Here is a 19,516-nt window from a genome sequence, read left to right on the forward strand (position 1 = left end):
AAAACAATGCAGAATTTGTTGGATAAGCAAAAATGTAGCAGAGCAAAACACTTAAAAACTAAAATCTCGAAACAAAGGCTTCCGCGGACGGCGGCTGGGAACGACGGACGCGAACTATCGACAAGTTGCCAAAGACGCCACTGAAAGCGAAAACTCACCGCCCCACTGCCGACGCAGTTATTTTCATTTAAGTTTCAAAATTGCCAGGCGCTTGCCCGTGAACGGCGCAAATTGTACTGGAATAGGGATCGATAAGTGGATTGGAGGTGCGATTTTCTTAAAGATGCGCTGCACTGTGTAAATCTTTGTGATAGAAAAATTTCGGAAATTGTCTGCGAGATTTATCGCGCTACCGTGCTGGTGGCTGAAATTGTTTTTTGATTTCACGACACAAGAGCGAAGGTGAAACGGTATCGTGAATATATAAGCCATATCACAGGTGCGGGAGATTCAATTTATTTCCTAGTTTAATCATGATTACTATATAATAATACATAATATGAAACATTTCATTTCCATATACGAAAAATATTAAATATATTATTATTGAAAACATTAAATATATATTTATTGAAATTTGTGAGTGGTATAAGTATTAACAACAATAACTAAATATAACAATGCATTCTGAAGGAAATAATAAAGATCGTTCCACCAAAATAATAATAGTTCACAAAATAAGAAAAGAAAAATGAAAATAACCGAAGGGGAATATCGAAATAATTTAGTAAAGAGCAACACGAAGACGTAGAAAACGTAATAAATTTTAATCCCGATTACACGGACCTCTTTTCTTCGGCGGACTTTCAAAATTTGAGATTATTTCGCTCCCATTTCTCGGGCCTTTGAGTTTTGCGAGGCCAAAAGATTTACATAAAAAGAAACTTTTCGTCTTCGAAATTATGATTCAATTAGTATTAAAGGATTGGACTCTCAAAGGGCTTGGACTTTTTCGGGTTTGCCGAGTACAACTGATGTAAACTTCTTTGTGCTTTCGAGCAAACTAAGCAGGTTACGGCTTTGTACCCGAGACTGTCGCATAAAGGTATTGGTACAAATAACGAGCGGAAACATATTACGATTATGTGGCGAGAACGGTGAGGTAAGCCACACATATTCGTTTATGCTGGACTGCTTAAAAGATACAACAAGTTCACAACTGCCACAATAAACGTCAGTCAGTCAACTTGGTAATTCGTGCCTTTCGATATCACCTTTGCAAAACAGAGCCGGCATCATTTATTTATTGACTTTCAGTTACCCTTCAAACCGGAACGCGACAATACTGATTATTGCTCTTTTGCGGTATAAAATCTAATGAGTGAGTGGTACTTACCCAGACGGGCTTGCACAAAGCCCTACCACCTAGAACAATGAATTAATGATGATGATGTCCTCAATCTACAGACTTGGGTACTTTTGCAAGAACTTTAGGAATAGTACTTGAAACTGTCGGTACAGTCAAGTTTATTTCATATAAATAAAGTAAATTATGACGTTTTTTAAAATTTGGAAAAATCTTAGTAAAAGTTGTGATGGCATCTTATCCTTCATCATATTTAAATGCAGTGAATATGGTTTAAGTACGGCTTCGATCTCTTTTTTATTTTCATAATCTTGTAATAAAAGACGATAACATTATGTGGATGATGTTAAGTTTAAAATCATGAGCTATTTGGTGGTTTTGGTGGTATTTCTTGTGTTTGGCTTTTGAAAACATAAATTATATGAAATACATTTAAAAAGGTATACTACACCTTTTGAAGGTAAACTCGTAAATAATCTGTCAATTTGTATAGTATTTATTATTTATTCTAGAGATATAGAAAATTCGTTTCAGACTTAATATCCTTCTAAGATTTAATGGTCAAATTTTTACGACACTGGCATGAAGTGAATTTACAGAAATTTTCAATCTTATAAATATTTCGCCCATTTCATTCGTCACATCATAACACCATGGCCGTATCTGTCACAGTTAATACAAGGCATTTGTTACTTAAACTGCTAGATTAGGAGGAGAATTATACATTTTTTCTCAGTCGTCATCACTGCCTCGATTATTCCGCCTCGTCCGTAACTTACGAGATATTCGTCTTAAGGATTAAGGGCCTTTGAGGGAATGAATTTCAACGTTCCCCTGATGGAAGAATACCTCAAATCCAGAATTATCGCGTGCGAAATACTAAAAGAAATGAAAAAGTGTGTCGCTACCACGGAACTATGTTTGTATTATAAATGATATGTCATAAAATTTACAATATTAAAAACATGCAGAAAGTCAATTATTAAAGCTTATAGAACAATTGGATCTAATACTTATTGTACTAGGTAGGTATTACCCACTCAACAGCTTTTCTACCGCTAAACATATATTGTGGGTATATGAGCTGTTTCTTTGTAGGAAATAGTTAAAAACAGGTTCTTTTTTAAAAAAATCAAGAAAAAATAAAATGAAGTGACATACAAGTAGTCTATCGTGGCCATTCATTACAAAAATGGTTGTAGCTTCCAATGTCTATGGTGGCAACCACTTACCATCAGGTGATCCATCTGCCCGACCGTCTACCTATATTATAAAAAGGTTAAAAAACAATAATAATAATGTAACACTGTTTATTACGCGTTTTACTACTTCCATAACACTCTTTGTTCTGTGGTCGTGACACTAATGACGTCATATTCTCGTTTGACGGTAATACGGAAATGTTGAAAAAACTCTCTCATTTGTAAAGATATTAGCTAAGATATAGTAACTTTTATTATAAAAAAATACTAAGCTATCTTGAAATGGCATCGAGCTAAGTTTTGTTTCGTTATAGTTTTGTAAGAAACGCTTTCATTCTTGGAAATGTCTTTTCAAAGTAAGTTAAAAACTGAATAACATTCTTTTTTATTTTCGTTTCTGCAAACGATTTTTCTTGAAATTTTACTGAGAAGATGGATGTTAAGGATGCTAGTATAGAATTCTGACCAAGGGATTTACCTCAATATATCTTACAAGCTAAGCAGATTCGATACTTTAACTAATACTACTACACACTAACTGTACATACGACATGGAATATGTAGTATGTTACTCTTAATGTGGATAGCTTAAAATAGACAAAAAAGCTAACAAAATATTGGAAAAACTCAGATGCTACCTTGGATGTCTGCCCATGTGTTACAATGAATATTTCCTTGTTCTGGTCATTTGAACAACTCGACTGAAAAGTTCACAACTAAAATGTGTCAAATTTAATTGAAGTAAAGGGTATCCTGTCATAAGACCAATAAACTAAACGTTCTACAGCCATATGGAAATTTAAAGGACATTTATTAAACACACACATTAAAATTTAACTAACCAACGCCATATTCTTTAATGAATTTCCGGCACAGTTTAGGAACGTGCACGTCTATGGGCGTCTCTTTCTGTAACATGTAGGATGACACAATATGAGAAGGACAAACGTTTGTTTTAGTATAAGAGCATTCAGAATCATCTATCTCTCGACGGTCCATGCATTTAATAGGGGTAATTAAGAGGGACACTTGTATAAAAATATCACGGCATAAAAGCATTGGCCGGGTATCGAATTGCTTAACGCATTCGCCTATTTACGATCTGTATTTTTTATGACGTGACCGCGGTCTTTGTGTGAAATAAAATTAAACTTTATGCAGTTTTACAAATAAGAGAGTAATTTATAGATAAAAAAGCTACTTTACCGCTTTCACAAAGTAATTCATACATTTTCTAAAAATAAAATTAATATAATAACACACAAACATTACTGTTATACACTATCTTAATCGTTGAATTTCCTTTATTTGCTCACTAAGTTTTGATGCAAAGTTATCTAAAATTTGGTACTTACGATCAAAATATTCCCTTCCTTCACACCTGTTACCCTGAAAATACGATGTTATCGTTGTAAGAGTCAGTAATTTTGAACGTCATGGCAATATATCGTTTAAAATGTTCACTGTACATGTTGAATAATTATTAAAAAAAAAAAACTAGTGAAATTCGTACAAAATTTACATAGACAATACTTAGCTGCTTTTAAATGAAGATGGTTGGAGGTTCGAATCTATATATGTCGTTATCATTTTATACTGGTGTCATTTTTATATAAAGTAGCACAGTTGGGCATAGATCTATATAATAATAATGTTCCAGCCCTTGACAATAATGCTTTTAGGTTTTTGCTACAAAGAACAAAAAATATCCTTATCAGATCATTTATTCTTAATGTGAATGTTATTTACAAATGTATAACAAAGTATACTATTATAATTATTATTTTAAATAGATGTAACTTTCTAAAGAAATAAATTATGATTGATATCCTCTTCAAATTCCAATAAACATCGTAGGAAGATGTCGCTTGTCAGGTAGTTAATAACTCGTTAGTCTTTTATGATAATTAAAAACATCACAAAGGAAAATTGAAACAGATTAAGAATGTATAAAATAATATTGCAAACAGCCTATTATTATTAGCCTATACAAGAAAGAAAATATTTGATGTCTACATTTATTGAGATCACACCTTTGTACGGTGCTCAATGTACAAATTGAACCAATACTGTATCCGTTACGTTCGGTTTCACATGTCAAACGCTATGTTCTTTCAGAGATTGGTCTTTTCTGCCTTTGTTTTTTGCGATTTGTTTGAAATGTTTCACTATGTCGTATCGAATATTTCACATAACGGAAAATGCTATTTTCAGACATCGATGTATATCGTCGAGTCAAATAATGGAAAATTATTGAAATATTTATGGGGATAATTTAATTTAGAATATTTTTATTGGTTTTGAATTTTATAGGTGCTTCGTTTCGTTTTATTCCAAAAAATTTAACCTGAACTTTTAAATGTTTAAAATAACACAAATTTAGAAATGTAGAATAAATCGATTCAAAGTAAAGTATACATGTAAAATGGGGCAGGAACAATCTGCTAAATAGAAGACGGAGCTACTAGTAATAGCGTTATGTAGTTAAAAGGTCCACCGTATCAAGAGAGACGTATCAAAGTGTAACTCTTACGGACTAGAAGTAAAAAATTAAAACGCCCTTTAAGCATCTAAAACCATTTAGGTTTCTATCGCTTTACGAATGGTACAGGACGTCGGTAAAAGTGTTTGTGGGAATGCAAAATGAAGCATGTGATTGCTAGGGAATCGCATTATAGCAAAACCTGGATACTTTGATGCGCTAGAAGGGGATATACCGTAGACATTTAAATTATATGAACAAAATAAATACATAATGGCAAAGGAATTCAAAAAAACTCTAAGAAAGTATTTAAGTGGGAAATAATATAAAGCAACACGTAGTTATTGCAATCAAACCGTTATTATTATTGAAAATATTATTTTTAACAAGAAATTACCAGGAATTCTCCAAGAGTTTGGAAAATAATAAAATATTTGCTATTATATTTTTAGATGCCTTTTAAGAATAAAATATAAGAAATGACTTAAATGGAGATATATTTCATAAAAATAGATTAACAGTAATAGATAGATAGTGCTCTGACTTTATAATCCTTTCCAGTAAAAGGTACTGATTTCATAAAAGTACGTGACACAGAGGCCTCGCCGCGTAACGTAATGGATTTTTATCGTGTCGTACTCCATGGAAATTGAATAGGAAATCCAACGGAGTCCCGCTTTTAATTTTCCCACCGTCGGATTCTATAATCGCCCGAGATTTCATTGAATGCAATTAAATTGGAATTCACGCGATGCGCTCTCGTTGGGAGTCGATCGCGAATCGATGGAATTAGTGGATCATTGTACAGTCTCACAGACTTTCGGGAATATTCCGATTTTAGGGCTATTTGTGTTAAATACCCATGTTTATTCAAAATTATAAAATGTCGTCTGTAACTGATCTATACGGGTGTATAGATGTATATATATATATACATATATATACAGGGTTATATGCATCACATTTTTAGGACATATTTTATGAATATATAATTTATTATAATTGTAAACAGTAACAGCCTGTTAATGTTCCACTGCTGGCCTCCTCTCCCTTTTGAGGAGAAGGTTTGGAGCTTATTCCACCGCGCTGCTGCAATGCGGGTTGGTAGAATACACATGTGGCATAATTTTAATGAAATTAGATACATGCAGGTTTCCCCACGATGTTTTCCTTCAACGTCAAGCACGAGATGAATTATAAACACAAATTAAACACATGATAATTCAGTAGTGTTTGCCCGTGTTTGACCCACGACCATCGGTTAAGATTCATGCGTTCTAACCACTTTGACTATTATTATTGATATATAATAAATTATAATTAAATAAATTTATAAATTTTGAAAATTTCAACCATGATAAGCATGTCAGCCGCAATCGGCTATCAAACTGTATCTGAACATAGAAGTAGATTTATTAAAAGACCATAAAATTTATTATATTATAACACAAGTAACATTATACAAGTTGACTAAATATTTTTACTTAATTATTAAAATTCATCCATTTTACATTTTAAAGTACTGTCAATCATCATCAATATAAATTATTAGCATATATTTAAATCTCAGTACACTTTAGCTGTTATTAAGTAAAATATGCAATAAAATAACTACACTTAGACCATTAAAACGAATTCAAGTAACAAAAGCAAACTACCTTATAAATTAAAGTAACAACTGTTCTACACGTCGCAGAAGGCTAACGATTACCGTAACTTGTTCAGCAAATATTACAAACGAACATTTTCGATCCACCGCATGTTTTCGATGTTTTCCCGATGGTCCGAAAACTTTCCCACCGAAATTCGAGACCTCGTGTTTGTGTACATACAGTTTTTGGGTCCCAATTTAAACTATCGTAGCTTTTATTTGTCGTTTAGTACGACGTTTGTCCTACAGTGGTCTGTCCGGCGTAACCCTTTGTTTGAATTTATTCCGACAATGTTTTGGTTCCACGTAATTTTGGGATAATTTGTCGAGGAATAATTAAAGTGATGTTTAATCTTAAATAGGGGCTGTGCTACATCCGTGTACTTAATTTTGTATTGTGTGATAATTTCAGTAAATAGTGTGATATGAGTCTCTAGAATTAATATTAATCTATGTACGCACTACATTTTTTAATTGTTTTTTCATTAAAATATATTTGTGGTGGGAGTTCATTAAGTAAGTTAATTTGTGGTGTCTATATCAATAACAAAGCTCAATACTTTCAAGATACAATGCAAGTAGTAAGAACATGGCAAGCCAAATCTATTTAGAACACACAACAAAAAGAATATAAGTAACCTCCTTTTTGAAATATGCTAGAAAAACAATATGAAGTCTAAAGTACGTATATTAACGAGTTATTGGTAGCAGTTAATATATGAAAATGACGATTCATACAAACAATGGTTATATAGGACAGTTTGGTGTACTAAGTTTATTTTTCCCATATTATTGCAATTTTATTTATTTTTCTTTCTTTATTTTATTTTATCAATGTGGCAGCAAACGTTATGTATTAAGAAAAACATTCTCTTATTGCTTATATAAAAATATTGTAGCAAAATATATATCAATTATAGGGTAACTTAATATTCAAATAAAAAAAACTCTATTTGACGAAAAATAAAAAAAAAATCAAATAACTGAGACAGTAATCACATATTGTAACAGATTAAAGAAAAAAGGTTATAACGTTTTACTGACCGTTTTGCACGAGTATCGTAGAATCTCTGGCTAACGGCAGCTCTGAGTCAGTTAGTGTTGCGTCCGAGGCGTTGTCGGAGGCCGACGTGGGAGTGGTGGGTGCGGTCGGCGAGTCGGAGAGGCCGCGGCGCGTGCGACGACGCCCGCTGCCGCTGCTCGAACCGCTGCCCGAGCCGTACGGGTGGAGGCGGCCCAGGCCTGAGGAAACAGTTGAATTAGAAAAAGAAGTTTTAATTATGGACATATATTTAATTTTTTATACGTGTAAGTCTTAAGAACGTCTCATCTTATATTAATAAAGGAGGTATTATTTTATTCAAGATTTATACATAAATTATAATTATTGCTCACTACGGTATTCATTTTTATGAACGTCGGTCCGTATATACGGGATTAATATTTAATTTATTAATGCGTGTTACAAATTATCTTCAATAGTCCTTTTCAATTTATTATAATATATTTAATAGTGCGTATTTAATTCATTCATTTGATTTCATTCATGAGTATCATTTATTATTTTCAAAATAATTAATATTTTACATTTGTTTCAACGTAATAATTATTGTGAAAATGGAGGTTTGTATTCGCAATTCTTAAAATCTTTCGCATCTCAGTTTTAACATCCATTTCGTACCAGGAAAAACATGTCAACCTTTTATGTAAGATCAGAAATACAATGTACATGGAAACAATGAGTCTTAATACGAAACGAAAACAACATCAAACGGAAAACAAGCGATAGACAAGGAGATAACAATAAAACGTACAAAAATAACGTTTTTAAGCCTTATAGATGAAAACCATTTTCTTTTGTTTATTTTGTATTTTTTGCCATACGTTTTTGATCGTCAAATGGTTCATTATTGAATAATACCACAAAAAGACTAAGTAAACGTATATGAATACATTTTGTTCAAATCATGTATTTACCTTATGTAAATATTCAGAAGGATAGAGCCATGATGGCTCAGTGGCTTGAACACGTGTATTTTAACTGAATATTCCAATTATTATGCTTCATTTGTGTTTATAACACACGCATTGAAACAGCGTAGTGGAATAAGCTCCATATCTGCTTTCAAGAGGGTCGGAAGAGCTTGCCCATAAGCAGGACATTTTCATTGGTTAAGAAAGAGAAGAGATCATAAAGTAAATAAACAGTTTTACTTCAAGACCTCGTTATTTTAGTTAATTTACGGACATTATGTCAAGACTCAGGCTATACGGTATTTAACAAAGATACGAATAATGATGGTCTACTGATGAATTTGTGGACTGGATATACTATCAATGGAGATTAGTCAAATGAGCTAGATATATTATACCGCAAAAGTATGTTTAGAGAGCGCTGGAATGCTTATGCGATAAAACTGGAGAGGAATCAGGTGCAGGATCAAAGGCTTTACGTGTTTTCCAAAGCACGGCACGGCCAATTTACTAATGTCGACTCAGCACTAAAAATATAAAAAAAAAAAAAAATTTGAATCGTCCGTAAATCCGTAACAGCCTGTGAATGTCCCACTGCTGGGCTAAAGGCCTCCTCTCCTCTTTTTTAAGGAGAAGGTTTGGAGCTTATTCCACCACGCTGCTCCAATGCGGGTTGGTAGAATTCACATGTGGCAGAATTTCAGTGAAATTAGACACATGCAGGTTTCCTCACGATGTTTTCCTTCACCGTAAAGCACGAGATGAATTATAATAACAAATTAAGCACATGAAAATTCAGTGGTGCTTGCCCGGGTTTGAACCCACGATCATCGGTTAAGATTCACGCGTTCTTACCACAGGGCCATCTCGGCTTTTGAGATTTGAATCAACGTCCTCTAAAGGCGAAATGGCTAGTAGCTGTACTAACGAGGCAGCTATGATGAAACGAATATATGATATAATATTTTTGTAACCCTTACATATTTCGGTATTTTCCTAACTCATTATAAAACTGAAAAAGAGGAACATGAATCTTGTTTTTAATTTATAAAGGTTTTTGAGCTTGTTTACTTTCTTCAAAAATAAAATACTTTCAATCAAACTCACACAAACACCCGAGCACGATTGTATTTGTTGTTAAGGCTTAAATAGTAGCATAATAATCAATAAATTTGAAAAACGCAAGTAAAAGGAGGGAATCAACAAAAGACAGTCATAATATATAATAATTAACAAAACTGACGTAATTAAGACTAATAAGGCTTTGGTGTATGACAAAGAGTACAATACAAACCCTGAAGATTCAAATGTAAACAAGGGACCACTCGCGGAATCGCTTGTATAATATTTTACTTTTTAAGTCACGAGGGACCGATAGCTCCAATATTAGCTAATTTACACTCAACCAAACGGCTATTCAAAATATATGATATTGAAATATGTAATGGAATTATTATAATTTTGTACGATTTTTAAGCTATAGTTATTTATATATAGAGGCGTAGATGTACAGAACTGCTAAATAAATTGAAACATTTATCTTAATAATATTTTATATATAACGTAAATGTCACTTACCTCTACATTTTTTTTATGTTAGAGGGGGCAAACGAGCATAATAATAAACATATTCAATATTAATTATAGCCCACTTAACTAATTTTAATTGAAAATATACATATGTCTTTCAACTTCCCAAGTTAATACATTGACAGATTTTTTTTTATGATGTGCATTACTCTGTACAAACCTATACCAAGGCAAGAAAACCATATATTTAGTAGCGTTAAATTATGAATTAAATTTTGAATAACGTAATAATTAAACAAGGATCATGAATACCTATACCCAGGCAGGCAGGAAAATAATTCATCATTTAATTTTATCGAGAGATTTTTTAAGCGCATGAAAGTAATAATAGTTAATCCGTATTTTAGAATAGGTGATTATATAGTATTAAGCAGGTCAAGTTATAGATAAAGCTTGGATTTATAAAATTACGATTACGCCACCAATATAAAACAGCTCGAATTAATAGTATTCGGATTCGTTATAAGTACCGTGGCCCTCAAAAAAGACCTCATTACGGAGGTTATAAGAGCTTATGCCAGAAGCAGAGTAGGATTCGTAAAATTTCTTTGATCTAGAGACTAATAGTTTAGAAATAATTTAAGAAAATGTATCGTACATGTTAGAAAACTTTTAATTTAAGGAAAAACGTAGAGGTTTTAGTCGAAAGACTTGAAGAAAATATATTTAGATTCGATTAAACCTCATTCCGGTTTCATTGATTGTGTGTATGATTTTTTTGTTAGTGGATTTTAAACGCCAATTGTATGGTTTATTTACCGCGTGCGATTGCAAAAAAAATCGTAACGAAAAATGTTCTTTAAGAAATTTCGCATACGGAACTCGATAGTCACACGTTTCTACAGTTGCGTCACGAGGGTTGTTATTAAAATAAATTCAATTGAGACTTGAAAGAAACTCGTGAACAATTGCGAGCACTTACATTCCAATATTTACACGAAACTAAAATGACTGAAACTTTTGTGTTATTTTTGAACGTTCTGCGTCACAGCTAAATTATTTTCCGTTGTTGACATATTATTCTATTTTGGAATAAATTTGATAAATTTGTAAAAGTAACACCTACAAATAAGTTAGTAGAAAATAAATTAAAACTGCAAAACTTCTTAAATGAGATAACCATGAGCAGTAACAGACCCTTCGTAGAAGTCCAAACAAAAAGGACAATGAGTTCGTTAGGTTGAGAAAAATCCCAAGCCTCCAAGACGTCGATGCAGAGGTTTGGATGAGAAATTCTAATTTTAATTGCATAAACTTAGTAAACAAAATTGTTTCAATGTTATTCAATATTGTTTCGAAAAGTTAAAATTTAATTTAAATTAATTACACTATTCATGATCAAATTATATAATTTTGTGATGAAAGTATTATAAATGTCAAATAAAAAAAGGCCGTACCGGGTTAATTGAATTTTTGGAGTTTTGATAGACTTATTTCTAGATTAAACAGCAACAATGCCTACTGAATTGTGTATGTATAGTGTGGACAATACGTACGTTGTTTAGTGTTAATATATCCAAATTTGATAGCACTAATTTTCACAAAAATTGACACTGGTTAAATATAATATTCGCTCGAATGTAGGAAACTTTGAAAGTGACCTAATATTGGATATTCTGAAATTCAACTCTACGCGTGGGCGGGGGGGACTTACATAAATAAAAACATTGCCTGTTTCCTCTCAGCATGATAAGATGCTTGATAACTGGCCATGGAGCAGGACGTCCGCGCTGATAAGCTGTGACCGGTCGATTTTAATGAATACAATATAGTTTTGCCAACATTATCGCGATTGAACAGTATACCAAAATAAATTTTATTGTATAAGTAATATACCAGAGATTCCAACTATTAAGAATGATGAAATTTATGATATTTTAATAGAAATCATATTTAAAATACCTTTGTAAAGTGATAGAGTTACTGCTTTTTAATACATACATACCGATATAACGCTATATTCTTGAAGCAAAACGTTTTATTTTATATGAAATGTTAGGTCAAGCTTGTAATCTTATTCATTAGGGTCTACCGATTGTCTTGCAAACGAATTTTATTGAGTTAACCTTGATTTGCCACATGTCCCCTAACGCAATCAAGATTGCCTACAAGCAAAATCGAATTACAGCAAAATTCAATCCGACAAAATAGTGAACTCATAAATATACAATTGTCGAGTTGCTTTCGCAGCGAAATCACGTCTACATGAGTAAGGAGTAACCCTCACCGAAAAGAATCCGCGAAAACATTCGAAGAATAACCGCAAAATTTGCTTTCCGCACGTATTGCTCGTACTTCGTTACTAGCCTTGAAAGAAACTACAATTTGAATCACACAAAGTCGCACAAACGAACCGGTAAACCTGGAAAGCGGAATCCCTAAGGGAACCCACCTGTCACAATCCGTCACATCACATATAAAAAATGGAACTGTACTAATAAATAATAGGAATTCTCGGAACACAGGTAACAAACTTAGCGTGTCCTGTTTTTTGGTCAGCGGCCTTGGACAATCAAATTTCTTCAGTTAGATTTCGTCTCATTAAACTGCGAAGCCATCAAACAATCTATTATTTTAGTATGTAAATCAATGTGAATTTTCTCAGACCCTACATCAGATGTTATATTCTAAACACGGCACCCCGCGTTAAGGCAAACGTAGAAATTTGTCACATGAGCGATGGTTCACCTACGTGTTTCGCCGTCTAAATCCCAAATATAATCTGTTGCCGTGCGAATAAAACGCACCTTTATTACTTTAAGGAGAGATGCTTAAATTCCGTGTGACCGCCTTCAGGGATTTCACATTTCATACGACAGTGGACCAGGATTACCTACTGAATTTATATCTTAGCCGTGTTATCAAAAAGATCGTTTTCGATTGCGCACGTGCTACCGTTGAACAGAGTTGTACCGTGGAGTGTAACTGTATGATTTTATGCCAGCAAAAGTAAAGAAGGTTGACAAATAGGTCGGGCGTGCCGATGTTCAGTTTTATTAAAATTAAAACGTTCTATCGTGACATTAATAAAAGTCGCTTAGGTTGAAATTCGCGTGCCGCTTAAATTTACAGTAAGTACACGGGGGATAAGCTGAACATTTTTATTATCATCGTGCTAGTTTATTGCATCTCGAGCTTGAGCATTAGAAATAATCTTCACAGAGGGGCACGTGAAAAGCAATATAAGAAAAAAAATTACAATTCGAAACTTCGAACTAAGTTTTCTAAATATGTAATGCTTATTCGATGAATGAATAAAATTTATTATTTTTGCTGAGAACGAAATAGAGATAGCGATAAATTTATTCGATATAAGTAAAAGCGTCGATTCGCAGGCCCTCGTCCACAGACATTATTCAATCTTAGTCGCACAATTTTACCGAAAATTTATTCGACATGAACTGTAGTTGTCAAATGCTGACTTTGCGTATCGACGGAATAAATGATAGACGTAAAAGAGAAGCAAGCAAAGACCGTCTTCGGTATTGTGATCACGTAGAGGAGACACGAGACTCGGTGGAGACGCAATCTTCGGGGAAAGAATTACATTTGTCCAAAGGATGGGAAAATCACTAGTAATTCAATGTATGGTAGCTAAACATGCAAATAGTGTCAGCTTTAAATCAGCGCTAAATGTACACTTAAGAAAAATCAAGTCATATTGTTTGATGTGTCAATTTTATCAATCTATTTTAATAGCCTATAGACTAAGAATAGCCTACATTACAGTAGAAATACGCGTTTGCGAGTCAAATTTAAATAATAAGAAATTAAATAAAAATGTTTCTGCCCCATATAAGTAAATAACGGGAAAACAATTTTTTAACTATAAAAATAACCTAAACATAAAATGAAATGTACCTAAACTTAACATGGATTTTTGGTGGCTAAGCTTAATTGTTACAACTAAGAAAATATCTTAACCTATACTAAAATATGGTATATGAAGACATTATTTCTCATCGATGTGTAAACAATTCCCAAAGGTACACTCGACCTCAACACGCCAAATAAACAGACAAGGCGATCAGCACAATAATTCTGAATCATCCGAACTTAGATCCAAAAATCCATTGAGTGTTTGTTTTTGATTTTTGTCTAACGAGACAATGGGGAAATGATGAACATAGCCCTGTTCGTCGCCTCTGGGAATTCACCCCATACCGACACAGCCCCTATGTTTTTGAATACAAGCAACTTTTAACCTTGTTTTTAGTTTGGTAAGGCTTAAATTCTAATCAAAATCTAATACATGAACTGCCTTTTGGCATTGCGTTGGTCACATATGGCGTCAAACGGGCTAAGGCGAGTGACGGCACGCCACTCGGGGCAGTCAGATTGGTCTCTACGACGGCGCGTCCACTGCATCATTGAGGGAACTGGATTTTTAAGATTCAAGCCATTTGGGATAACAATTGTCTATTAGAATAACCCTTACTTAAAAAACGTAGAATAACGTGAACTACGTAACTAACATTGAATTAAGTAAATAATATTGATTTCGGATATGGCTGAAAGCTTACTCATGTACATAGGGGTGTGTATATCATAGGGGTGGCTAGTTAAGCACCTGTGTCTTCTTCTTTCAAAAGTCAATAATGACAGAAAGCGCGAAATCAGAGATTTACTAAACATCTAAATAACATTTCTAAGTAAGGCCGTAAATTAATAGTTACTTTATGTCGTTGGCTGGATTCTGTATATCGACACAATTATCTTTGTATTTTAGTTATTAAGATCGATATATATAATTTTAAGTAAGGAGTAACTAATAGCAACTCGATCAATTATTTAATGTTACTTGTAACCGAAGTGGTAAGGCTTATGTACCACTAATTAGTCGGTTGTTGTTTATCTTAGTAATAATCTCATTTAAGTTAACTTATACAGAAAAGTTACTAGAAATCATAGCAAGTTTACTGGTGTTTAGGCTTTGTGCATACTCATCTAGATAGGTACCACCCACTCATCAGATATTCTACTGCAAAACCGGAACACAACAATACAAACGTATTGTTGTGATCCTGTTTTGCAGTTGTGCGATGGTTTATATTTCTTACAATGCCAATGTCTATGGGCGTTGGCGACCACTTACCATCAGGTGGCCCATTGCTCGTCCGCCTACTGATTCTATAAAAAAGTAAAGTATAGTAAAAAGTTTGTACAGTTATATCGTATTTTTTTGACGAGCCGGTTGGCGTGGTTGGTAGATACTTGCCTTTTCACGCCGAAGGTTGTGGGTTCGATTCCCACCCAGGACAGACATTTGTGTGCATGAACATGTCTGTTTGTCCTGAGTCTGGGTGTAATTTTCTATATAAGTATGTATTTACAAAAGAAAAGTAGTATATGTAATATATCAGTTGTCTGGTTTCCATAGCACAAGCTTTGTACAAGCTTTATTTGGGATCAGATGGCCGTGTGTGAAAAATGTCCCAGGATATTATTATTATTTGTCAATTACGCTAAAATATGTATTTGACACATGTCGATGAAGCTCACTGGTTCAAACTCGAGTTCAGAAAGGGATAGTGATACCTACTCAATTTTATCAGAATTATTATTTATCTATTACTGAGCGCTGAAAGAGAACTGCATGTTTAAGGAGAATTCCTAAGATATATGTTTATATCTAAAGCAACAGTATATCTAGTGCTCCTTTTTTAACTTATTGGATAGCGTTGACGTTAACTACGGTTTGTATGAAATTCCATTATTGATTAATTATTATTGACAATAAGACGATCTAAACGAATCGCAGTTGACATCAAAACAATCGAATAACTAATCTCGCACTAGACATTTCGCCCTCACGTCCACATTCATTGTTAGGTGATAGCTATGGTCAAGCCCTTCGTTAGTACTACCTGTAAACTTCTACCGTTGCCTTTAAACATGTCTCCCACCAAAATTTGCCACGTCTTTGTATTAATATACTATATTGTCAAATATAAAACTAGTTTATTTCTATTATTGATAAAAAAAAATCGATTTATATAAACTTTCGTAGTAAAATAAATTTCATATCATGACGAAAACAGGCTTGAAGTTAAAAGCACATTTATATTTTGTATATTCTTTCAGATATATAACTGTTAACGAGGCTACGTTCCGGGTTATTTCCAAGCGAGCGATAAATAATAATACATGAATGTATATAAGATTTGAACACCTCCAAAACAATCTATAGAACCGTCCTCAATAGCATAGGTGCATTTAATTTTATAGATAAGTTAAAACATTATCATGTTAAACATGTCATAAATAGCATATTCATCATATTTTTAATATTCAATTTGAGCGTTCTACTTAATAAAATTTACCACATATTTCTATAAAAAAAATTAAGGATATTATGTTAACAATATAATATGTTTTATAAAAAGGCGGGGCGTGCGCTAAGATGTATTAGCATAGCACGGGAAAATATACTGCTTGGCACAATAATTAGTCTTATGATATTCATTTATTTACATTATTATTTAAAACAAACATCATATTATAGTAAAATTATTTTTATTCACATAGATGATACTTGAAGACAAGTGAGGCTAACAAATTTATTTAATGTAAATAATTCTGTAATATTATAATATGATATATTTATACACAAAAACTACTAATTGATATTTAAAAAAAAAATTACAATATTTTAAGCATTTTGTAACAAATTTATATTTATTTACGGAAGTATAAAAGCTACAAACATATTTCTTTAAATCTAAGCCCAAGGCATACTTCACCAATTAAATATTAAAAAACTTTAAAGAAATAACAGTACTAAAGGATTTTTTTACTTATTTTTTTATTAACATTTATATATAAACGTATACCGTTAAATAAAAGGTTGTTCTGTGAGGGAATGACGTTTAAACGTCACGAACACATGGCATATCGTAGCGAACCCAGTGTTCAGATCTTGATTCTCAAGTGATTTATTTAAGTTGGATGGTATTGATCGGTGTATGACGCTGGTTTGAGGGGGAAATCGCTTTGAAACGGGGTCAACTCATCTAAGAGTTGCTTGTTTAACGTTATAAGAAATAAAGATATATGACTCGGTCTATTTATAACTATTAATTAGCTTTAAAGATTTGAAAAGAAATATTTTTTAAATCTTTAAAATAGGCTGTACATGAACATTTTGCTTACTTCATAGGTTATTCCTATTAATGTCATATATGATTTAATATATGAATATTATCAACATCCCTCATGTCTGTTATTACATAAGGTCACCAACCTTTATACAGCAACAAATCGATACAAAGAATTACTGTTACGGAGTCGAATAACTATACCCTACGTAATCGACATAATTATAGACTATCCACAAGGGCCTATACTATCGCCTAGGTGGCTTTTATATTTATATTTATTCTATAATAAACTTCAAAATCACTTCCAATAATTTATAAATAGTAAATAAATGTTAATTTTAATTTGATTATAATTATATTCATTCTAAGCTACACATAATTTAAATACAAATTGTTTTGAACATTAAAACAGATTTAAATATACATCTATTGTATACACACATAAACTATGCTTGAGAACTTATCTTTCGTAATGAAACGACGGATTTAAGAAGCCACAGCTTCAGTAATGATGTAACATGAATAAAATGATCGCCAGGAACTAGATTTCTGGTTAATGTTTTCTATGTAAATTTTTTTTTTTTATTGATCCAAATATTTATTCAATATGGAAGCGTTACACTTGCTTATTGATTTTATCAAACAATCTATAATCCTTGAATGAAATACAGACCTGGGATTTATTTTTTATAACCATAAATATAAAATTGTTTAAGTAATTATTTACATATTATCTTATTCTATATACATTTTGGACTGGTTTGACCGCCTCGTTGGTCTAGTGGCTTGATGTAAGGCCGCAGACCTGGAGGTCCTGGGTTCAATTCCGAGGTTGGGCCAATAAAAAGTAATTGGGTTTATCTGTCAGAAAATTCTTAGTAGCAGCCCGCAGTCTGGAAGTTAGAAGTGTGTACAATCCCGTGCCTCGGAAAGCGCGTAAAGCCGTTGGTCCTGCGTCTGAACTCTTTCCGGTCGTGTCGGATTGCCGTCCCATCGAATTATGAAAGTTAGGGAATAGAGAGTGCATCTGTGTTTGCGCACACAGTTGTGCACTATAATATCTCCTGCGTAGTTGGCTTATCTCTCTTGAGATTGGCCGCCGTGGCCGAAATCGGTCAGGAGTATATTACTCTTACTATACATTTTGAAATCAAATATTAATACATTTTTGTTGTAGTTAATTCTTGGCTAAGATAAATTTCGATTGGATTTTAGATATGAAAAAATAGTTTAAAAACGTAGCTGTTCACTAAAATATTGTATATATTTATAATAAACAGTACTAATGTCAAAATAATGTTTGTTTTATTATCCTATCTATAAACGAATATATTGACGGAGGTCGACACATTGATTTGCAATTTTAACTGAACTCTCAAAAATAATAGCGTCCCTCTAAACTGTTATTTGAAATCGATAAGGGAGTTATTTGATGTAATATGAATATTTTGCAAAATATGATCATACCACGCGTAATGAATTTTGTTTATATTAATAATTTCAACCGTGACTTAAAATTTGCCGAGTTCTCTTTATTTAAAACAGACAGACAATATCTATTTTTTTATCGTTGTTAATATTAAAGATTTCGAAATATATATTGATGCTAAATCTCAAATTATATATGGGAATTTAAAGAATTAATACTATAAAAAAAACGCAAGCAAAGACATCAACCACAGTTAGTATGTGAGAAGGGAACTTTTAGTGTCATTTAAAATCTCTCTCCGAATTCAGATCGTATCAAATGGAATAAAGATCGTAGTTAAGGCTTTATCGCAAGTCGTATTTATTTATTATCGAGTTAGCGTCTGAATTTTTGTATTTATTTTAAAAGATGGTATAATAAAACTTTTAAATAGTTTTAGGACAAGGTTAAATATACTTCATTATGCATCTAAATGGTGGCTGGGCTTCGTACTAAATTATAGGTAAGTAACGCTTATCTGCATTATTTCACTGTCAAAAAACATCGTGGATGCATAACAATATCTACTGAAATAGTTGAGTAAGCCACGAATAGTTCATATGTATGTCATTTGTCAAACGTATAGTTATTATATCGTCAAGGCCTACTTACGGTATTTTAGCAAACTCCCTATTGTTGTATACTATTTCACCTGTCATATGTTAAAGGGGGATTCACTATTCTCGTCGTTGGTTCATTTGGGCAAATTTTATAAAATTTTCGAACTTTTGAAATTTTATCAC

At 32.7% G+C, this 19,516-nt stretch overlaps 1 protein-coding gene across 5 annotated transcripts in view; it reads right to left on the minus strand.

Moving 5' to 3' along the window:
- LOC126781643 (teneurin-m) overlaps positions 1-19,516 on the minus strand; it is a 228,089-nt gene that overhangs the window by 155,319 nt on the left and 53,254 nt on the right. For all 5 annotated transcript variants that reach the window (XM_050506579.1, XM_050506585.1, XM_050506584.1 and 2 more), the window contains one exon: positions 7,686-7,883. In XM_050506579.1, the coding sequence (XP_050362536.1) occupies positions 7,686-7,883 (198 nt within the window). The remainder of the gene's footprint in view (positions 1-7,685; positions 7,884-19,516) is intronic.

This window comes from Nymphalis io, chromosome 4, assembly GCF_905147045.1.
Source record: "Nymphalis io chromosome 4, ilAglIoxx1.1, whole genome shotgun sequence".
In the NCBI taxonomy this organism is placed as follows: domain Eukaryota; kingdom Metazoa; phylum Arthropoda; class Insecta; order Lepidoptera; family Nymphalidae; genus Nymphalis; species Nymphalis io.